This window comes from Saccostrea cucullata, unplaced genomic scaffold (genome assembly GCF_032062105.1).
Source record: "Saccostrea cucullata isolate Sc308-1 unplaced genomic scaffold, CSIRO_AGI_Scuc_v1 ctg9063, whole genome shotgun sequence".
Taxonomy (NCBI): domain Eukaryota; kingdom Metazoa; phylum Mollusca; class Bivalvia; order Ostreida; family Ostreidae; genus Saccostrea; species Saccostrea cuccullata.
The window spans coordinates 33,378-49,239 of record NW_026932490.1 but is presented as its reverse complement, the minus strand read 5'-3'; the positions used below and the strand labels follow the sequence as shown (position 1 = coordinate 49,239).

The 15,862-nt window shown below is 34.3% G+C and overlaps 1 protein-coding gene across 1 annotated transcript; it reads left to right on the top strand.

Moving 5' to 3' along the window:
- The first annotated feature begins 319 nt into the window (after positions 1–319).
- On the top strand, positions 320–8,929 carry LOC134235248 (nose resistant to fluoxetine protein 6-like). The gene is made up of 8 exons (XM_062717380.1): positions 320–691; positions 824–983; positions 1,236–1,408; positions 1,773–1,857; positions 2,596–2,704; positions 3,027–3,238; positions 5,290–5,431; positions 8,749–8,929. Exons 1-8 carry the CDS (start codon positions 509–511, stop codon positions 8,927–8,929), a joined length of 1,245 nt encoding a protein of 414 aa, XP_062573364.1. The 5' UTR covers positions 320–508.
- The last annotated feature ends 6,933 nt before the right edge of the window (positions 8,930–15,862 follow it).

The window sequence follows — 15,862 nt, the reverse complement described above, 5'->3', positions numbered from 1 at the left end:
GAAATGCATGAAATCTGCAGAACACCATAACAAACAGATAAAAGTTACACTCGCAAATACTTTCTATGCAAAATTAATTTAAAATTTAAAATAAAAAAAATTCCTTAAACAAGCAAATTTCAAATCAACACAAGGCCAATGATCTTATACATGTATGACAACATAACTTTCCTGACAGATTTTTCTGAATGGTACATAGACAAGATTGTATATCGTATGCAGAAGAAGAAATGATTATATTTTTTCACTGTAATCATTGTCAAAGCTAAGTGTGAAAGTTACATAATGTAGGTATTAAACATGAAGGCAAGATATTAATAGAATTTGAATTAATGGGAGGGGAGAAAGATTATTTCAGGATGAGACAGTGAGTGTGGCAAAGATAGGGGAAATATAAATCTTGCTTTGTAATCCTTTTAATTGTTTTATTTTCGTAGTCTTTATATTAAAAACTGTATTTAGAATAAAACCAAGTATGTCTTTTAACAGATGTGCTAAATCCATTTGAATGGCTCTCCAGAAAACTGTATTGCTGAGCTCTGTTCTCCTCTCAGTGTGTTGGGGTGCCCTACAGGGCCAGAGGAACGTTCCTCAGTACCATGAGCTGATGAGACAGGGTCATGTCAAGCTAAATCAGGGGGAGTCTGAACCCGATTTTATCCACAGATTCAATGGTACCACTATGCTTCAGGTATGACAAATTTATAAATCAAAATCATTTTTTTAATTGGATTAAACGTTATATCTAAAACTCTGTTGCTCTCTATACAGATGCTTTCTCTTTTATGAAATTTCCAAAACTGAGAGGTTTTTAATTTTGTAGAAAATGCTATCACTGGACTCAATGTATGACCAGTTTTTGCTCCTTAAGAAGGAATTTATGACTGATCTCGGGTCTCCGATCAAAATGTCGGGGGGTTGTAGTGTTGGACTTCAGCTATTACTTGATGGTTTGAAGGAAAGAAGTCTCTGGTCTCTAAAAAGTAAAAACATGCTTATCTTTTTCCATATTTATAAACAGCAGTATCTCAGTATTTGAATAAATTTCATTTACTTTAAGAATATTTCAATGGAAAACAACAAACATTGACAAAAAATGTGTACTGCAAATTTTGCAGAAACATTTCTTAGACTAAAGAGAAGAAATATTGCCCTTCATTGCAGAATTATTTGGATTTAAAATTTCATACTCACTAACTGACTGATGTGCTCAAGTAACAGATTTTGTATTTCAGTGCTTGATGCCATAGGAAAAGTTCCCAGTGGTATATTTGACGGTGATTTCATATGGCCCGGTCAGTATGATGGGTGTAACGCAATAAGTCAGGCATTCACAGATAGAATCACTTTCAATGAGACTTTCCTGGTTCGAGGGAAATATTTTGTTGCAGGATTGTTGAATCCTTTGGTAAGATTTTACATGTTTTTTGAAATTGTAAAAAATAAGACAGATGATTCAGTGTTCCAAGAGGGTGGTAACGTCAGTTCAATTTTTTTCATGTTACTCCTCAAAATTTAAGATTATTTGAAACATGTTAAATAGATTAGGAAAAGGTTAGGATTTGTATGGTATCTTCCAAATATATAATTTATTTATTAATATTTATGCATTAAAGCTTAAATCAATGCTTAGACATTTCACATCTCAGATTTAATTGGTAGTGCATTCGACTGCGGGAGTGATATCTAGTTAATTGTAGACAAAAATGCTATGGTAAGAGATTTGTAAAATAAAAACAATTAAATGACCATACATTCTATCTGTTTCACAGGGGTATAACACCACTGATCTTATGATTGGGGTCTGCCTGCCTGATGCATGTACTGCTACTGATGTTAAAGAAGTGTTGGAATTAGGTCTGAACTTAAAATTTAATTAAGACTGGTTAAACTAAATGTCTACCTGTTTTGACTTCAAGGAGAAGTTTGTGACAGTTCTTATAGTGTATCATTACATGTGTCCATCTTTCTGATATTTGTTGTTCAAGTCCAGGTCTGGGGGCCATAAAACTTAGACGAGCTCACTTTTGATCTCAGTCTAACTTTTCACTATATATTCCTTTGGTTAAAGTGAGACTGGGATCAAAAGTGATCTCGTCTAAGTTTTATGACCCTCAGCCCTGGTCTAGGAAAACAGACAGATGCAGATCTTTGGAAGGATGATTAAGACATATTTTGTGTCCTACATAATAAAATGTGGAAATGTTTTCAGTCTGTCTTTCAGCTATTTATCGTATTTATTCTTTATTGTGCCAACAACTCCATACCAATTGACTAAGCTAAATTTTGAATGCGTCAATTTAATATGTACACGTACAGTATTAATGTGAACTATGGTTTCAACAAGAGAAACAACCATTAAATTACTGCAGATTTCATTTGGCTGTTTCCCAACTTTAAAAAGGGCTCTTTGTGTCAAGATTTTTAATGGGAACACATACATAGACATCTTTTTTTCCAAAGATATACTAATAATTTCAAGATAAAGTTCAGACTGACTCTCTTCAACAATTTTTAAGGCTGGGTGAACCTTGCGATTTTTTTTGTTTCAGATGAAAATAATAAAATTAAATCGATCTTTTTTTTCTTCTACAGCATTTTTAGAGCTGTATCAATATACAAACAAAACAATCAAGCTTTCTCTGAAATATGTGTATCATCAAGAAGTAAAATACAAGAGCTCTCCAGAGTTTATTGCTGCCAGGTAATCTGTTATAAAACAAATATTACCGTATTACTTGTGCAGTATATATAGGTAAATTCATAAAATTGGTAGATTAGGTTAGGAGCAATTATGAATGTTTAATGTTAGAACTACAGAATATATTTTCTTCTTTGAGAATATGTAGTCCACTGTACATCTTTAACATCATTTCTTAAAAACTGAAATGTAATTGTATTTTATGTATTTGAAGAGAATAACATCCATAAATACAGTTGAATACACTAACAATCAGCTTCATTGTAATTGTGTTTTTTGGCTTATGAACATGACAAACATGTACAATGTTTAATATATTTTTCAGTGTGATCTGTTCCATCATTGGCTTTCTATTATTGCTGGGCACTCTTTACGACATGTTTATAAATCAAGGTGTCGACTCCTCGGAAATCGGAGATGTGAGGATTGATAAACAGGACAGCAACGCACAGTCCCTTAATTCGGACACTACACATCTGATCTCGGATGGAACTCTAATATCTGTCCTGTCATTCAGAAACAAGGTCTTACACAACAGTAAGTTTTCCTTTTTGTAATACCTTTCCAAATTCGGTCCTCATAAATTTGTACCTAAAAAGTCTAATAGTTCTAATGATTTGCTGAGCCGTAGAAAATAAACTGATGTTTAAACTGCTTATGTCACAAAATGGACTGAATCAGCCACTGTAAACCAACTATTTTTTGTGCCATCTTTTATTATCCATTCGTCACTTTGAAATCAACCTACGAAATTAATTTTCAGGACTGAATAAATATTTCTCTACAAATATAACCAAAATGATTGGTTCTCGATTAATGTTTGTGAGTTAAAGTTGGGCATGGAACCTGTGGATATTTATCAAACACAAATAATAGTTGGTTTACAGTAAATCTCTGTTGTATTTCTTTGGTTTACAGTAAATCTCTGTTGTGTTTGTTTGTGTTCAACAGTGATTTGAATTGACCAGTTAAAACTCTGGTATAGGAAGATATCACTGAAGCCACTACAAAATATATTTTTCTTTAATAAATATGGTATTACAATTAAACATTTGTTGACTGCGATCGCAGACAATATATGTTATTTCAAATTCTCAAATCAAGTAATTTGACTCGTTGATGTGATATATATAGATGCATATTGCTTTTAAACCCAGTCAACAATATGTAAATATAATTATATAATGATCAATATTCAATGGGGAATGCATATGTATCTTTAATAACTGGCATTATGATTAATTTTCATTGCTGCAAAATATGGAGAAAGATAGATTTGGTAAAAGATATCTATCTTTGCTAGATAAGGGTTTTGGTCCATTCTGCTGCTACCAATACATGTACCGCAACCTGATACAGCAGAAAGCATTCTTTCCTACAGAGAATGAATACATTTTCAGACTGTATTTATGCATTATACATATACTGTATGTATATTTTTTAGGTAAATTAAGGAAGTTTTTACTGACTTTTTCAATCAGCACTAATGGCAGTAAGGTTTTCAACACTGATGCGCTCCCTCCTACCTCGGTGCCCGCTCTCAATGGGGTGAGGGTCCTCAGTATGGGCTGGGTCATACTGGGCCACACCTATTACTTCACACAGGGCTTTGCAAGTACGACTGTATTTAACATGTTTAAGGTTATTTGTTTGCTTTTGCTGTCATTTCACATTCTTGCATTAATAGCAAGGCATTGTGTGTATACGTAATTCTATTTCGTCATAATAACCCCCGGAATGATGTGAGATATAGTAGTATGCATGTAAAAGTAACGATGCTACCAAAAAGAACTCTTACGTCGAGATTCAGGGAACAAAGACCAGCAAACATGGTAGTTCTGTTGGTAATACGGTAAGCGTTACAGGTAGAAGGTCCAGCGGAACGAAAAAACCTGTGAACTTTGTGGCCGATGTCCATAACAGCGGTAGTACACAAAACGATAATCAAATATTTACATTTGCAAATGTTTTTCTTTACATAACACTACTGAAAGCAAGTGTTTTTATAACTGTATAAATACAGGTACGGGGTCAAGAAGTCATAGATGTGCGTTTGGATAAACGTTCGACGTAATCTCTGAATGACGTCATAAAGGGTCGACGCGCGTTTAGTGGATTACATACATGCCGTTGGGTTTGAAAAATAACGCATTTCGCACGTTAAAAGTAACAATCAGGCAAATTTAAAGTATGAATAAGTCACAAATGTAAATATAAGTAATAAGGTATCATTTTTTTTAGTTTTATTGAGATGTAAAACGGGTTGGCACATGATCAAATCTTCCATAAAGCCCTTCGGGCTTTATTGGGTTTGATCACTTGACCAACCCGTTTTATATCTCAATAAAACTCAAAAAAATGATACCTTATTTCTTAAATAATGTGTATAACTGAATAAAATTCTTAAAAACCAGAAAAAAAAACAAGATAAACAAATTGCTACATTGAACAATAAGATCAAAATAGAAAACAAATTGCAAGAATCTGACGATTATAAAAGTTACGATGATGATCAAGCATGCGACGAGAGTTGTAGTAATGTTCAGCGTATTGATAATAATGTTGAAAATTTTTACTGATTTTCTCAGTCAGCACAAATGGCAGTAAGGTTCTGAACACCGATGCCCTCCCCCCTACCGCGTTGCTCGCTCTCAATGGGGTTAGGGTACTCAGTATGGGCTGGGTCATTCTAAGCCATTCTTATTCCTTCACACAGAGTATTGCAAGTACGTTTGTACCATATATTAATTTTTGCTTGTGTTGTCATTTTACATTCTTGCATAAATCCTGTCTATAGCCAGGCATTGGGTGCTATTTTTTGGGCGAGGTATTTAAGTACAAGTACTGCTAATTTGTATAGAGTACATCAGGTCAGCTGCATAGTGAACCATTTGTTGAATTGTCATATGGTTTGTTTCATGAAACTGAGGACACACATTGATGTTTTGAGTGTTCCTTTAAAAGATTTTATTTAGAGTGTACTCTATCCCTCAACAGATGTGAAAGCTTGGAGAATTTTAGATGTTTTAACACTTTGTTGAATTACTCTCTTTATTAATATTTTTCTCTCAAGGAATATTGTACCTATTGTACCTAAATGGTCCCACAGATGGACTTTCCAGATCGTGATCAATTTCAATTATGCCGTGGATTCATTCTTTTTGCTCAGGTATGTAAAAAGCAATGTTTTTTATCGTGTCTTGTACGATTTTTCAATCTTTATACCCCCTGCTTGAAAAAGTGGGAGGGTATATAGTAATCGGTATGTCCGTCCGTCCGTCTGTTACGCTTTGGGGTACCCATCTCTTATCCAAAACTCCTCTCATACCACTGAAGGAAATTTAATGAAACTTTTACAGAAGGATATGAAGATAATGAACAGTATTCAATCTCAAAGTCCATAAAACAATACAAATTAATAGCAGAGCAAACACGGACCCCCGAAACATCAGAGGTGGGATCAGGTGCCATGGGGGAGTGAGCATCCCCTGTCGACCGGTCACACCCGCTGTGTGCTCCTTGTCATGATCAGGAATAACGGAAAAATTCGTCTTCAATTCAGTGTATAAATAATGGACTAACAATTGGTCGTCAGTCAGCATTTGACTCAATGATAACCTGTATTTGCTGACAAGGTTATTGTATCTTTATTATTTCATTACATATTGCCATTGTGCACCTCCTATTTTACTTTTTGATCTGACATATATTTTGGAGTTTCCAGAATAAAACATGAATACTGCCATGCTATTCATATGGGAGGCGGCGGGGGTATTATTTAGTGAGCTCATTGCTCACAGTACCTCTAGTTTTATATCTGTCACTAGAATGATAATTTCGATAAAAGAAAATAAGTAATGCACTACAAGAATGTATAATTAGGGCTTATGCATATGCTAGCCTTTTAAGGAGCAGACTGTACCCCAAAATTGTGTTAAGATAGAAGGTCTGCAGTTACACTGATAAATGACTAACTCCACCTGTTTTATACACAACTATACATGTATATCAAAGTACGTCGTAATTAATATCGATATAATACATGTAGATGTCCATGATTTCATTGATTTGATTGAAATAATTCTATTTTCAGTGGTTTTTTATTGAGTTATTTGACTCTTAAAGAATTACAGAAAAGAGACGGAAAGTTGAACTGGTTACTATTCTACTTCCATAGATACTGGAGGTGAGGATAGTCATATTTATAATGACATACTGGTATATATTTAACCCCCGCTTGAAAAGTGGGAGGGTATATAGTAATTGGTATGTCCGTCCGTCTATACGTCCGTCCGTCCGTCTGTTACGCTTTGGGGGTATCCATCTCTTATCTGCAACTCCTCTCACACCACTGAAGCAAATTTAATGAAACTTTCATGGAACCTTTATTACATACGAGGGTTGTCCAAAAAGTTCGTGGACAATGACGATTTAGTGAAAATTAATGGTTCTGTATAAATCTTTTGTATATCAAAATATTTCTTATGAAAAAACAAATCAGAATGATTTAATTTTTATTGATGGAAAGTAATATTTTTGTAAAAATCGGGGTCTTTAAAGGTCGCGGATAGTGCGCACGGACCAAGATTAAAATGACATAATCTCTGATATAAAGTGTTTGGATTAAAATGATTATTTTCTATATAAGACAAGTCCAAAATTAATAAAAATTTTATGTAACACAAATAAAGAGGCTATAATCATTTTATGATATCTTAAGTATCGCATACTATACAGACAGTACAAATACTAAACGAAAACCCTCACAAATATATGTCAAAACTCGACAAAAAAAAGCGACGTCAGCCGTCCGCACGGGGCAGCGTCCGATCAAAAAATAAGTTTTTATGCGGTTGAAATGACTTAAGAGACAAAATATTTGTTAAAATAATTTAAAACTATTGAAATATATTTAGTGTATCAATTTCAGATTGGTATATACGATTTTTCAACTGTGTGTACAAATTTGAAGACACTACAAGAATTTAAAAACACATGTAATTTACTGAAAATGGAGATTTCTGTTTATGACGTTGTTATAAATCTAGCGCAGCGTCGGACTGGGCTGTGTAGTTTGTTTATACAATCTGTTTATTTAGATGACGCTCGTAAATTTTTATGCATTGTTTTGAATCTTAAAAATTAAATAAATTATAATCTATACTTAAAGATTATTGCTAGCTCTAGAAAGTGCGTTGCGCCATAAAAAAAGAAATGAAGTGTGTGTCCATGAACATGTGTTAAGTCAAAATCCAAATGTTTGACGTTATAATGAAATTAGCTTAACGTCAGACTGGTCCGTGCGCGCTATGCGCGACCTTTAAAGACCCCGATTTTTACAAAAATATTACTTTCCATCAATAAGAATTAAATCATTCTGATTTGTTTTTTCATAAGAAATATTTTGATATACAAAAGATTTATATAGAACCATTAATTTTCACAAAAACGTTATTGTCCACGAACTTTTTGGACAACCCTCGTATTGCCATTGTGCACCTCCTATTTTACTTTTCGATCTGACATACATTTTGGATTTTCCAGAGCAAAACATGGATACTGCCATTATATTCGTATGTGAGGCGGGGGTATTATTTAGTGAGCTCATTGCTCACCGTACCTCTAGTTCTATTTCAACTATGTAATATCTATCTAGCTGCATTTACAAAACGATTGATTACTTCAAAAACAGTTGTGTACTGTATAGTATTGGAGAAGAATAGACTTCTCAGCAAACTAGAGTAAATATGATGAAGTGCATAATTATCGGAATATGCCAGATCGATAATTATGTGTTTCAGACATTAAGTACTTGTGCCTGATCTCGTAAGAAGCTGCTTTCGATCAAAGGTGCAAAAAAAACCAGCAATCCATGTAATATATTTATTTTATATTGAATGTGTATTCTTTGTTTATAAAACTTATGAATTAAATATAACTGATTTTATCTTAGCAATCTTAGCAGCTTTTAACAAAAAAATATTATATTACATTGATATCCTGAAAACAAAATTTGCATAAAGAAGAAAACAAGTCCTGTTATTTAGGTTGACCCCTACCTTTATGCTGTTTATCCTGGTGTACACGGCCTACTTCCAGTATAGGGGGTCGGGACCTCTCTGGACCCTGACGTCCCCCGACTACCAGAAGTGTAAGGATTACTGGTGGAGGAATATTCTGTATATCCAGAACTTCTTTACCGTCAGTGAAGAGGTAAACTTGATTTAAGACATCTGATTAGAATTCTCCTAACTGGGGCACAATTTGTGATCTGTTGCTGGCATAGGCACTTGGGGGTATGACCCCCCCCTTTCCATTTTTTTCTTTGTTATCCTTTGGTTCGAGTCACCTTTCGTCCAAGATGGTGCAAATGAACAAAATTTATCCTAGATGGGGGTGATTTCATCGAAATATTTACAAATCGGGGGCACATAAAAATTAAAACGAAATAGGAAAAGGAAGTGGAATGATTTTAATAAGAAATTTATTATTGTATGTATACCCCATCTCTTATTCTGATTTAGATAAATAATCGAGCGAAGTTAAAGCGAGGTGAGGTGGATGACGAGAAAAGAGTTACAAGCCTTCTCTCTTTATATGTACATGTTTCAGTCGAAAACAATATATTTAAAACCAATTTGTAGAGACAAAAGAGTTTCATTTTTGATAAAATATACTGCATATTAGAATTAAAAAATAGGACCCCAAGTGCTTATGGTTGCTAGATGGTATACAGTATAATGTTGATATACATACTAATTGTTAGTCCATTATTTGCCCTGAATTGACGAAGGATTTTTCCGTTATTTACCGATCATGACAAGGAACACATGGCGGGTGTGACCGGTCAGCAGGGGATGCTCACTCTTTCATGGCATCTGATCCCATCTCTGATGTTTCGGAGGTCCATGTTTGCTCTGCTCCTATTTTGTATTGTTTTATAGACTTCGATATTGAATACTGTTCGTTATCTCCATATCCTTCTTCATGTCATTTCTATGATATTTATACCCCCCCCCCCGCTTGAAAAGTAGGAGAGTATACTGTAATCGGTATGTCCGTCCTTCTTTACATCTAGCTGTCTGTACGTCCGTCCGTCAGTCCGTCTGTTACGCTTTGGGGTACCTATCTGTTATCCGCAACTCCTCTTATACCACTCAGTGAAATTTAATGAAACTTTTCACAGAATCTTTTTTACATATTGCCATTGTGCACCTTCTATTTGACTTTTTGATCCGACACATAAATTGGGTTTCCCAGCCACAGCAAAACATAGACTTTTCCATTATAACCATATGGGAGGCGGGGTATGATTTAGTAAGGTTATTGCTCACAGTACCTCTAGTTTGGACCAAATTCGGAATTCATTACACAGTTGTTTAACTTCATGTTGTCCATCTGCTCTACAGCATAACTCGTTTAGTACGGACATGGACATTGCGAATTTACAGAATCTGATATAACGAAGTCATATTGGATCACCAGTTATATAAATATAACGAATCCTTTATATGGATATATCGAATTCCGGATATAGCGAAGTAATTTCACATGTTCTGTGACCTCGTTATAACTGATTTTCACTGTATATTATTATTGTGAAAATTGATAAAAGTCTATTCCATTTTCTAATACATATATAGAATTAATATTTTGTACGAGGGTTGATCCAAAAGTAATGTCACAGTGTCCATATTTTTTATATTTGGTGTCATATTATCAAATACAATATACCAAAAGATGCACAAATACAAATCTAATAAACATTAAAATTTTAATTTAATAATGTTAATTTGAATTTATTTTATAGATGTTTAAAACATAAAGCAGAGGGGGTGTCGCCGCGTCGCAAATGAACATCACATTTTAAAGTGTATTTTTTCTTAGAATGAAAAATACAAACATTGAAAAGATTCTAAAAAAGCACCAAATCTCTCATTTTTTTTTCAAAAAGACACAATTCAAGTCATTTTCTTGTCTTTAATTGAAAATAAAATGACGTCATTGGCACTTGTGATCATAAACATTGTTGTTTTACTCTTGAATTGAACAAAGGGATTGTCGATATGTGGAAAAAACGGCTTGGTGAGTTGTCATGCAATTTTGCTTCAAAATATGGGAATCATCACTAGCGACAGTTACGTTAATTAATTAGACTTAAAGAATAAAGAATGTAAACAAGAGACTTCTATAAAGATGGTTTCAGTAATTTTGAGCGGATGATGGGTCATTGAATGATCAGCAGAGGGCAAAAAGACCGAAAGATAGGAGATCGGACGTAAACGTTAAATGGTGTCTGACATTGTCAAAAAACATCAGACGGATAGAGCGACATTTGAATTTGTAAGTTTGCCTTATGCTACTGTTAAAAAAAATTGACAGAGGGCTTAACTATGAAAAGAGTGAGTGTATAATGGTACTAAGAATTCGTAAAAAGTGAAGTTGGTGAAAGTGTTTGCGAATCACAAATATTTTTTAATGAAACGAAGGGGAAACGCTTCAAAGTATGATGGAGCGTATCCATCATATGACGTTCTATTTAGGTGCGGCGAGTACCATAAACACAAATTGTTTAAAATCCGATATTTTGGAAAGTAAACATCACATTCTTTTGAATTTTCCAGATCTGATTTGAAATAAGTAAAGCTTTCATCAAGTATAATGTTGTTTTACGTCGATTTATAGCAATTTTATCAAAGTTGTGACATTACTTTTGGATCAACCCTCGTATATTCTTTTTACTGTACATAAACAATAAATTTTCTGCAATAATTGCTTTAACAAAATATGACCCCATGCATATATGTTGCTATCTTAATTTTTAGTGCATTGGTTGGGGTTGGTACCTTGCAACTGACATGCCTTTTTTTTGTAATTTCACCATTTATAATATACCCTTTGTACAGGTAAGTGTTGTACTGTTATTTTTCTCGTGAACCTTAGCAGAAAAAACATGTTTATAGCAAAGATGCTTATAATGAATTAATCTACGCTTATTAAGAAATGATTTTTATACCCCATGACTCAATTTAAATTAATATATACATGAATTGTATAATTTTTTGTAGTATAATTGAATATACATAGGATCTCCCATAATTTGTAGTTAGTTTTGATTTTTATCCAACGAGTTGTGTGTTGTTTATAAAAACACAAAACAAATTGGATAAAAATCATATCCAACTACAAATCATGGGATATTCTTATTATCTCAGGTTTGATACTTATTATACCCCCCGCTTGAAAAGCGGGAGGGTATATAGTGATCGGGATTTCCGTCCGTCCAGCTGTCCGTCCGTCCGTCTGTTACGCTTTGGGGTACCCATCTCTTATCCGCAACTCCTCTCATACCACTGAAGGAAATTTAATGAAACTTTCACAGAGTCTTTATTACACATTGCCATTATGCACCTCCTATTTTACTTTTTGATCTGACATATATTTTGGATTTTTCAGAGCAAAACATGGACACTGCCATTATTTTCATATGGGAGGCGGGGTATCATTTAGTGAGCTCATTGCTCACAGTACCTCTAGTTTGATTAGATTTTTCTATGTACTGGTATATAGAAACTAAAAATATACTTGATAAAGAAGACTTTTAATATCAGGAGCCAACATCGTTAAAAAAATGACATTTTTTGTGTATTAACGAAAAATAATAAAACTATTATCCAGAAAAGTCAGATTAGAAATGCGAGAACAAAGCCAACACATCAGTTTTGTCAGTCCGTGCTCAGTGGTGTGTGCAGAGTTTAACAATAGAACACACCCAGTGAAACGTAAAACAACTAGAGGTGCTGTGAGCAATAAGCTCACTAAATGATACCCACCGCCTCCCATATGAATAAAACGGCAGTGTCCATGTTTTGCTCTGAAAAATCCTAAATATATGTCAGATCAAAAAGTAAAATAGGAGGTGCACAATGGCAATATGTAATAAAGATTCTGTGAAAGTTTCATCAAATTTCCTTTAGTGGTATGAGAGGAGTTGCGGATAAGAGATGGGTACCCCAAAGCTTAACAGACGGACGGACGGACGGAATTAACGATTACTATATACCCTCCCGCTTTTCAAGCGGGGGGTATAATAACTAGAGGTACCGTGAGCAATGAGCTCACTAAATGATACCCCCCGCCTCCCATAATGTCGATGTTTTGCTTTATATTGTTTTACGGTAATGTGTAAAGAAGAATAAATCGTCCTATCAAATGTTATCCAGAAGCTTTTATTATGTGACGTCATAGGTAAACAAAAAATGGCAATGTCCATGGTTTGCTCTGGGAAACCTAAAATACGTTTGCTCTCACACTATACCACTCTGAATTTTTATGCCCCCGTAAAGGAAGTTTCGGGGGTATATAGTTTTTGTCGTGTCCATCTGTCTCTCTGTCTGTTTGTCCGCAAAAACTTTAACCTTGTCCATAACTTTTGATTTAGTAGAGCTGTGACTTTCATATTTTACATGTGTATTCCTTGTGACAAGACCTTTCTTTGGTTACCACCAAATTTGACCTTATGATCTTGAACTTGGAATTTGACCCACTTTTACACAAAAAATTCAAATTTTTACTTTGACCATAACTTTTGAACAGTAGATACCAGGACATTCATACTTCACATATGTATTTTCTGTGGCAAGATCTTTTACTTGATACCACCAACCTGGACCTTTTGACCTTGACCTTGGAGAATTACGTAATATCGAAAAAACTTTAACCTTGGAAATAACTTTTGAACGATAAGGGCTAGAGCTTTCATACTTCACATATGTAATCCTTGTAAGAAACGCTTCATTGGATACTAAGAGCGTAGACCTTTGACCTTGAAGTTTGACCTACTTTTAAAAAATAAACTTTGATCATATCTTTTAAAGGGTAAGAGCTAGTGCTTTCATACTTTACATATTTAATCCTTGTGACAAAACCTCTCATTTGATATCAAGATTTTTGACCCTTTGACCTTGTCCTTACAGTTTGACCTACTTTTAAAAAATCTTAACCTTGGCCATAACTGTTGAACGGTTAGGGCTAGAGCTTCCATACTTCACATATATATTCTTTGGAGCAAGAGCATTTATTGGATACCAATAATCTTGACCTTTTGACCTTGACCTTGGAGATTTCCGTATTTATGAAAAAACATTAACATTGGCAATAATTTTTAAAGAGTAAGGGCTAGGGCTTTCATACTTCATATATGTAATTCTTGTGATAAGGCCTTTCATTCAATACCAAAAACCTTGACCTTCTGACCTTGATCTTGGAGACATGGGATTTAGACAAACCCTTCAGAAGATTATAAAGTTGGGCCATCTATTTCCCTGTATGACCAAATTTGCTGCTATTGGACTTGTGCTACCTGTTTCTACAGCAGACTGTAAGAGATGTTTTTCCTGCTTGAAAAGACTTAAGACTCCATTAAGAAACAGAATGGGACAGAAAGTGTTGAACTGCTTAGTGAACATTTCATGTGAAGGATAGCCTCTTGAAAAGTTTGATTTTGAGAAAAGTGCAGTAATTTTTGCCAAAGGAAAGAACAGAAAAATTTCTGTATAAATACTAGTCATAATTAAAATGTACTTAGACTCTCTTGTGGTGTATTTTATGAGAATGCATGCATTATATAGTATAAAATGGTTAAAGTATTATAACACGCGGCGCGCATGCCTCGTCCGGGGATGCGTTTCGCTGCACCGCGCTCTGATTCAGGCAAACTTCCCCCCATGCATAAAAAAAATTTCTGGGGAAAACACTGGAAGTATAACGTACTAGTATAATCTTTTTAACCTTGACCATAACTTTTGAATGGTTAGGGCTAGGGTTTCCATACTTCAGACATGTGATCTTTTTGTCCTTAGATACCAATAACCTTGACCTTCTGACCTTGATCTTTAAGATTTCTGTACATATGAAAAAACTTTAGCCTTGCCATAACTTGGGAAAAGATGGTGATAGGGCTTTCATGTTTTACAATTGTATTTCCAGTTAGGAGACTCTACTTTGGGTACCAATATATTACATTTGCATCTAAGAAAAGTTCCATCTTCACAATGTTGCCATACGGGGGCATCAGTGTTTCACAAACACATATTGTTTTCATTAATACACAAAAGAATTGCCATTTCTTTTTAGCTATTAAGGATAAAGTTAAATTAAGGGACAAGGTGACGAGATAAAAATATAAAGTAAATAGAAAAGTCTTGTCACGAGCAACACACATGCAAGTTTAATATGAAAACCCCATCTCTTTCTATTCAAAAGTCATGACCAGGGTTAATATTTTTAAAAAGTAAGTCAAATTTCAAGTTCAAGGTCACAAGGTAAAATAAAATAGTGTATTTAGAAAAGTCTTGTCACATGTAATATACACATGTTTAGTATGAAAGCTCTATCTCTTCTCACTCAAAAGTTACAGCCAATTTAAAGAAGTGTTTTAATTTTTCTAAGAGTAGGTGAAATGTCAAGGTCAAGATCACGGGGTAAAAGATTATTGTGTATTTAGAAACCTCTTGTCATAGGCAATACACAGCTTAGATATGAAAGCTCCACCTCCTCTCATTGAAAAGTAAGTACAGAGTTCATTTAAGTTATTGAAAAGTAGGTCAAACTTCAAAATCAATGTCACAAGGTTAAAAATCGTAGTGTATTTAAAACAATCTTGTCTCATTTAATACACATACACAATATGATAGCCTTAGCTCTTCTCATTCCAAAATTATGACCCGTGCAAAGTAATGTTTAAATTTTGAAAGTAGGTCAAACCTTAAGGTCAAGGTCAGGGGGTGAAAAAATCATAATGTATTTAGAAAGGTTTTGCCGTAGGCAATAAACATGTAATATGACAGCCCTATCTCTTCTTATTCAAAAGATATGACCAAGGTTAAATTTTTATGATGGACGGACAAAAATGCATCTCTCCCAACATACGAATGAGATTTAAATGTCCCCCTCGCTTTCGCGAAAGCGTGGGACAGTTCATCAATTCAGCAAAAACACATGGTTCAAATGTCTTCCTCGCTGTTTTATTATGCTAGGTACCGTGCTAGCTCATCAATCTTTTTTTTAAAGATAAGCTTGTACAGTTGTAATGGTCAACGACACTACTCGCCCTCAAATTTTAAGCATTCTGAGTAGGGTGCACAGCTGGGTAAAAGATAT

Bases quoted from the DNA above. Each gene is read 5' to 3' on its own strand.
- LOC134235248 (XM_062717380.1), top strand. From the start codon at position 509: ATGGCTCTCCAGAAAACTGTATTGCTGAGCTCTGTTCTCCTCTCAGTG. The intron at 692-823 runs GTATGACAAATT...TTAATTTTGTAG, and splicing joins ATGGTACCACTATGCTTCAG to AAAATGCTATCACTGGACTC. The intron at 984-1,235 runs GTAAAAACATGC...TTTGTATTTCAG, and splicing joins AAGTCTCTGGTCTCTAAAAA to TGCTTGATGCCATAGGAAAA.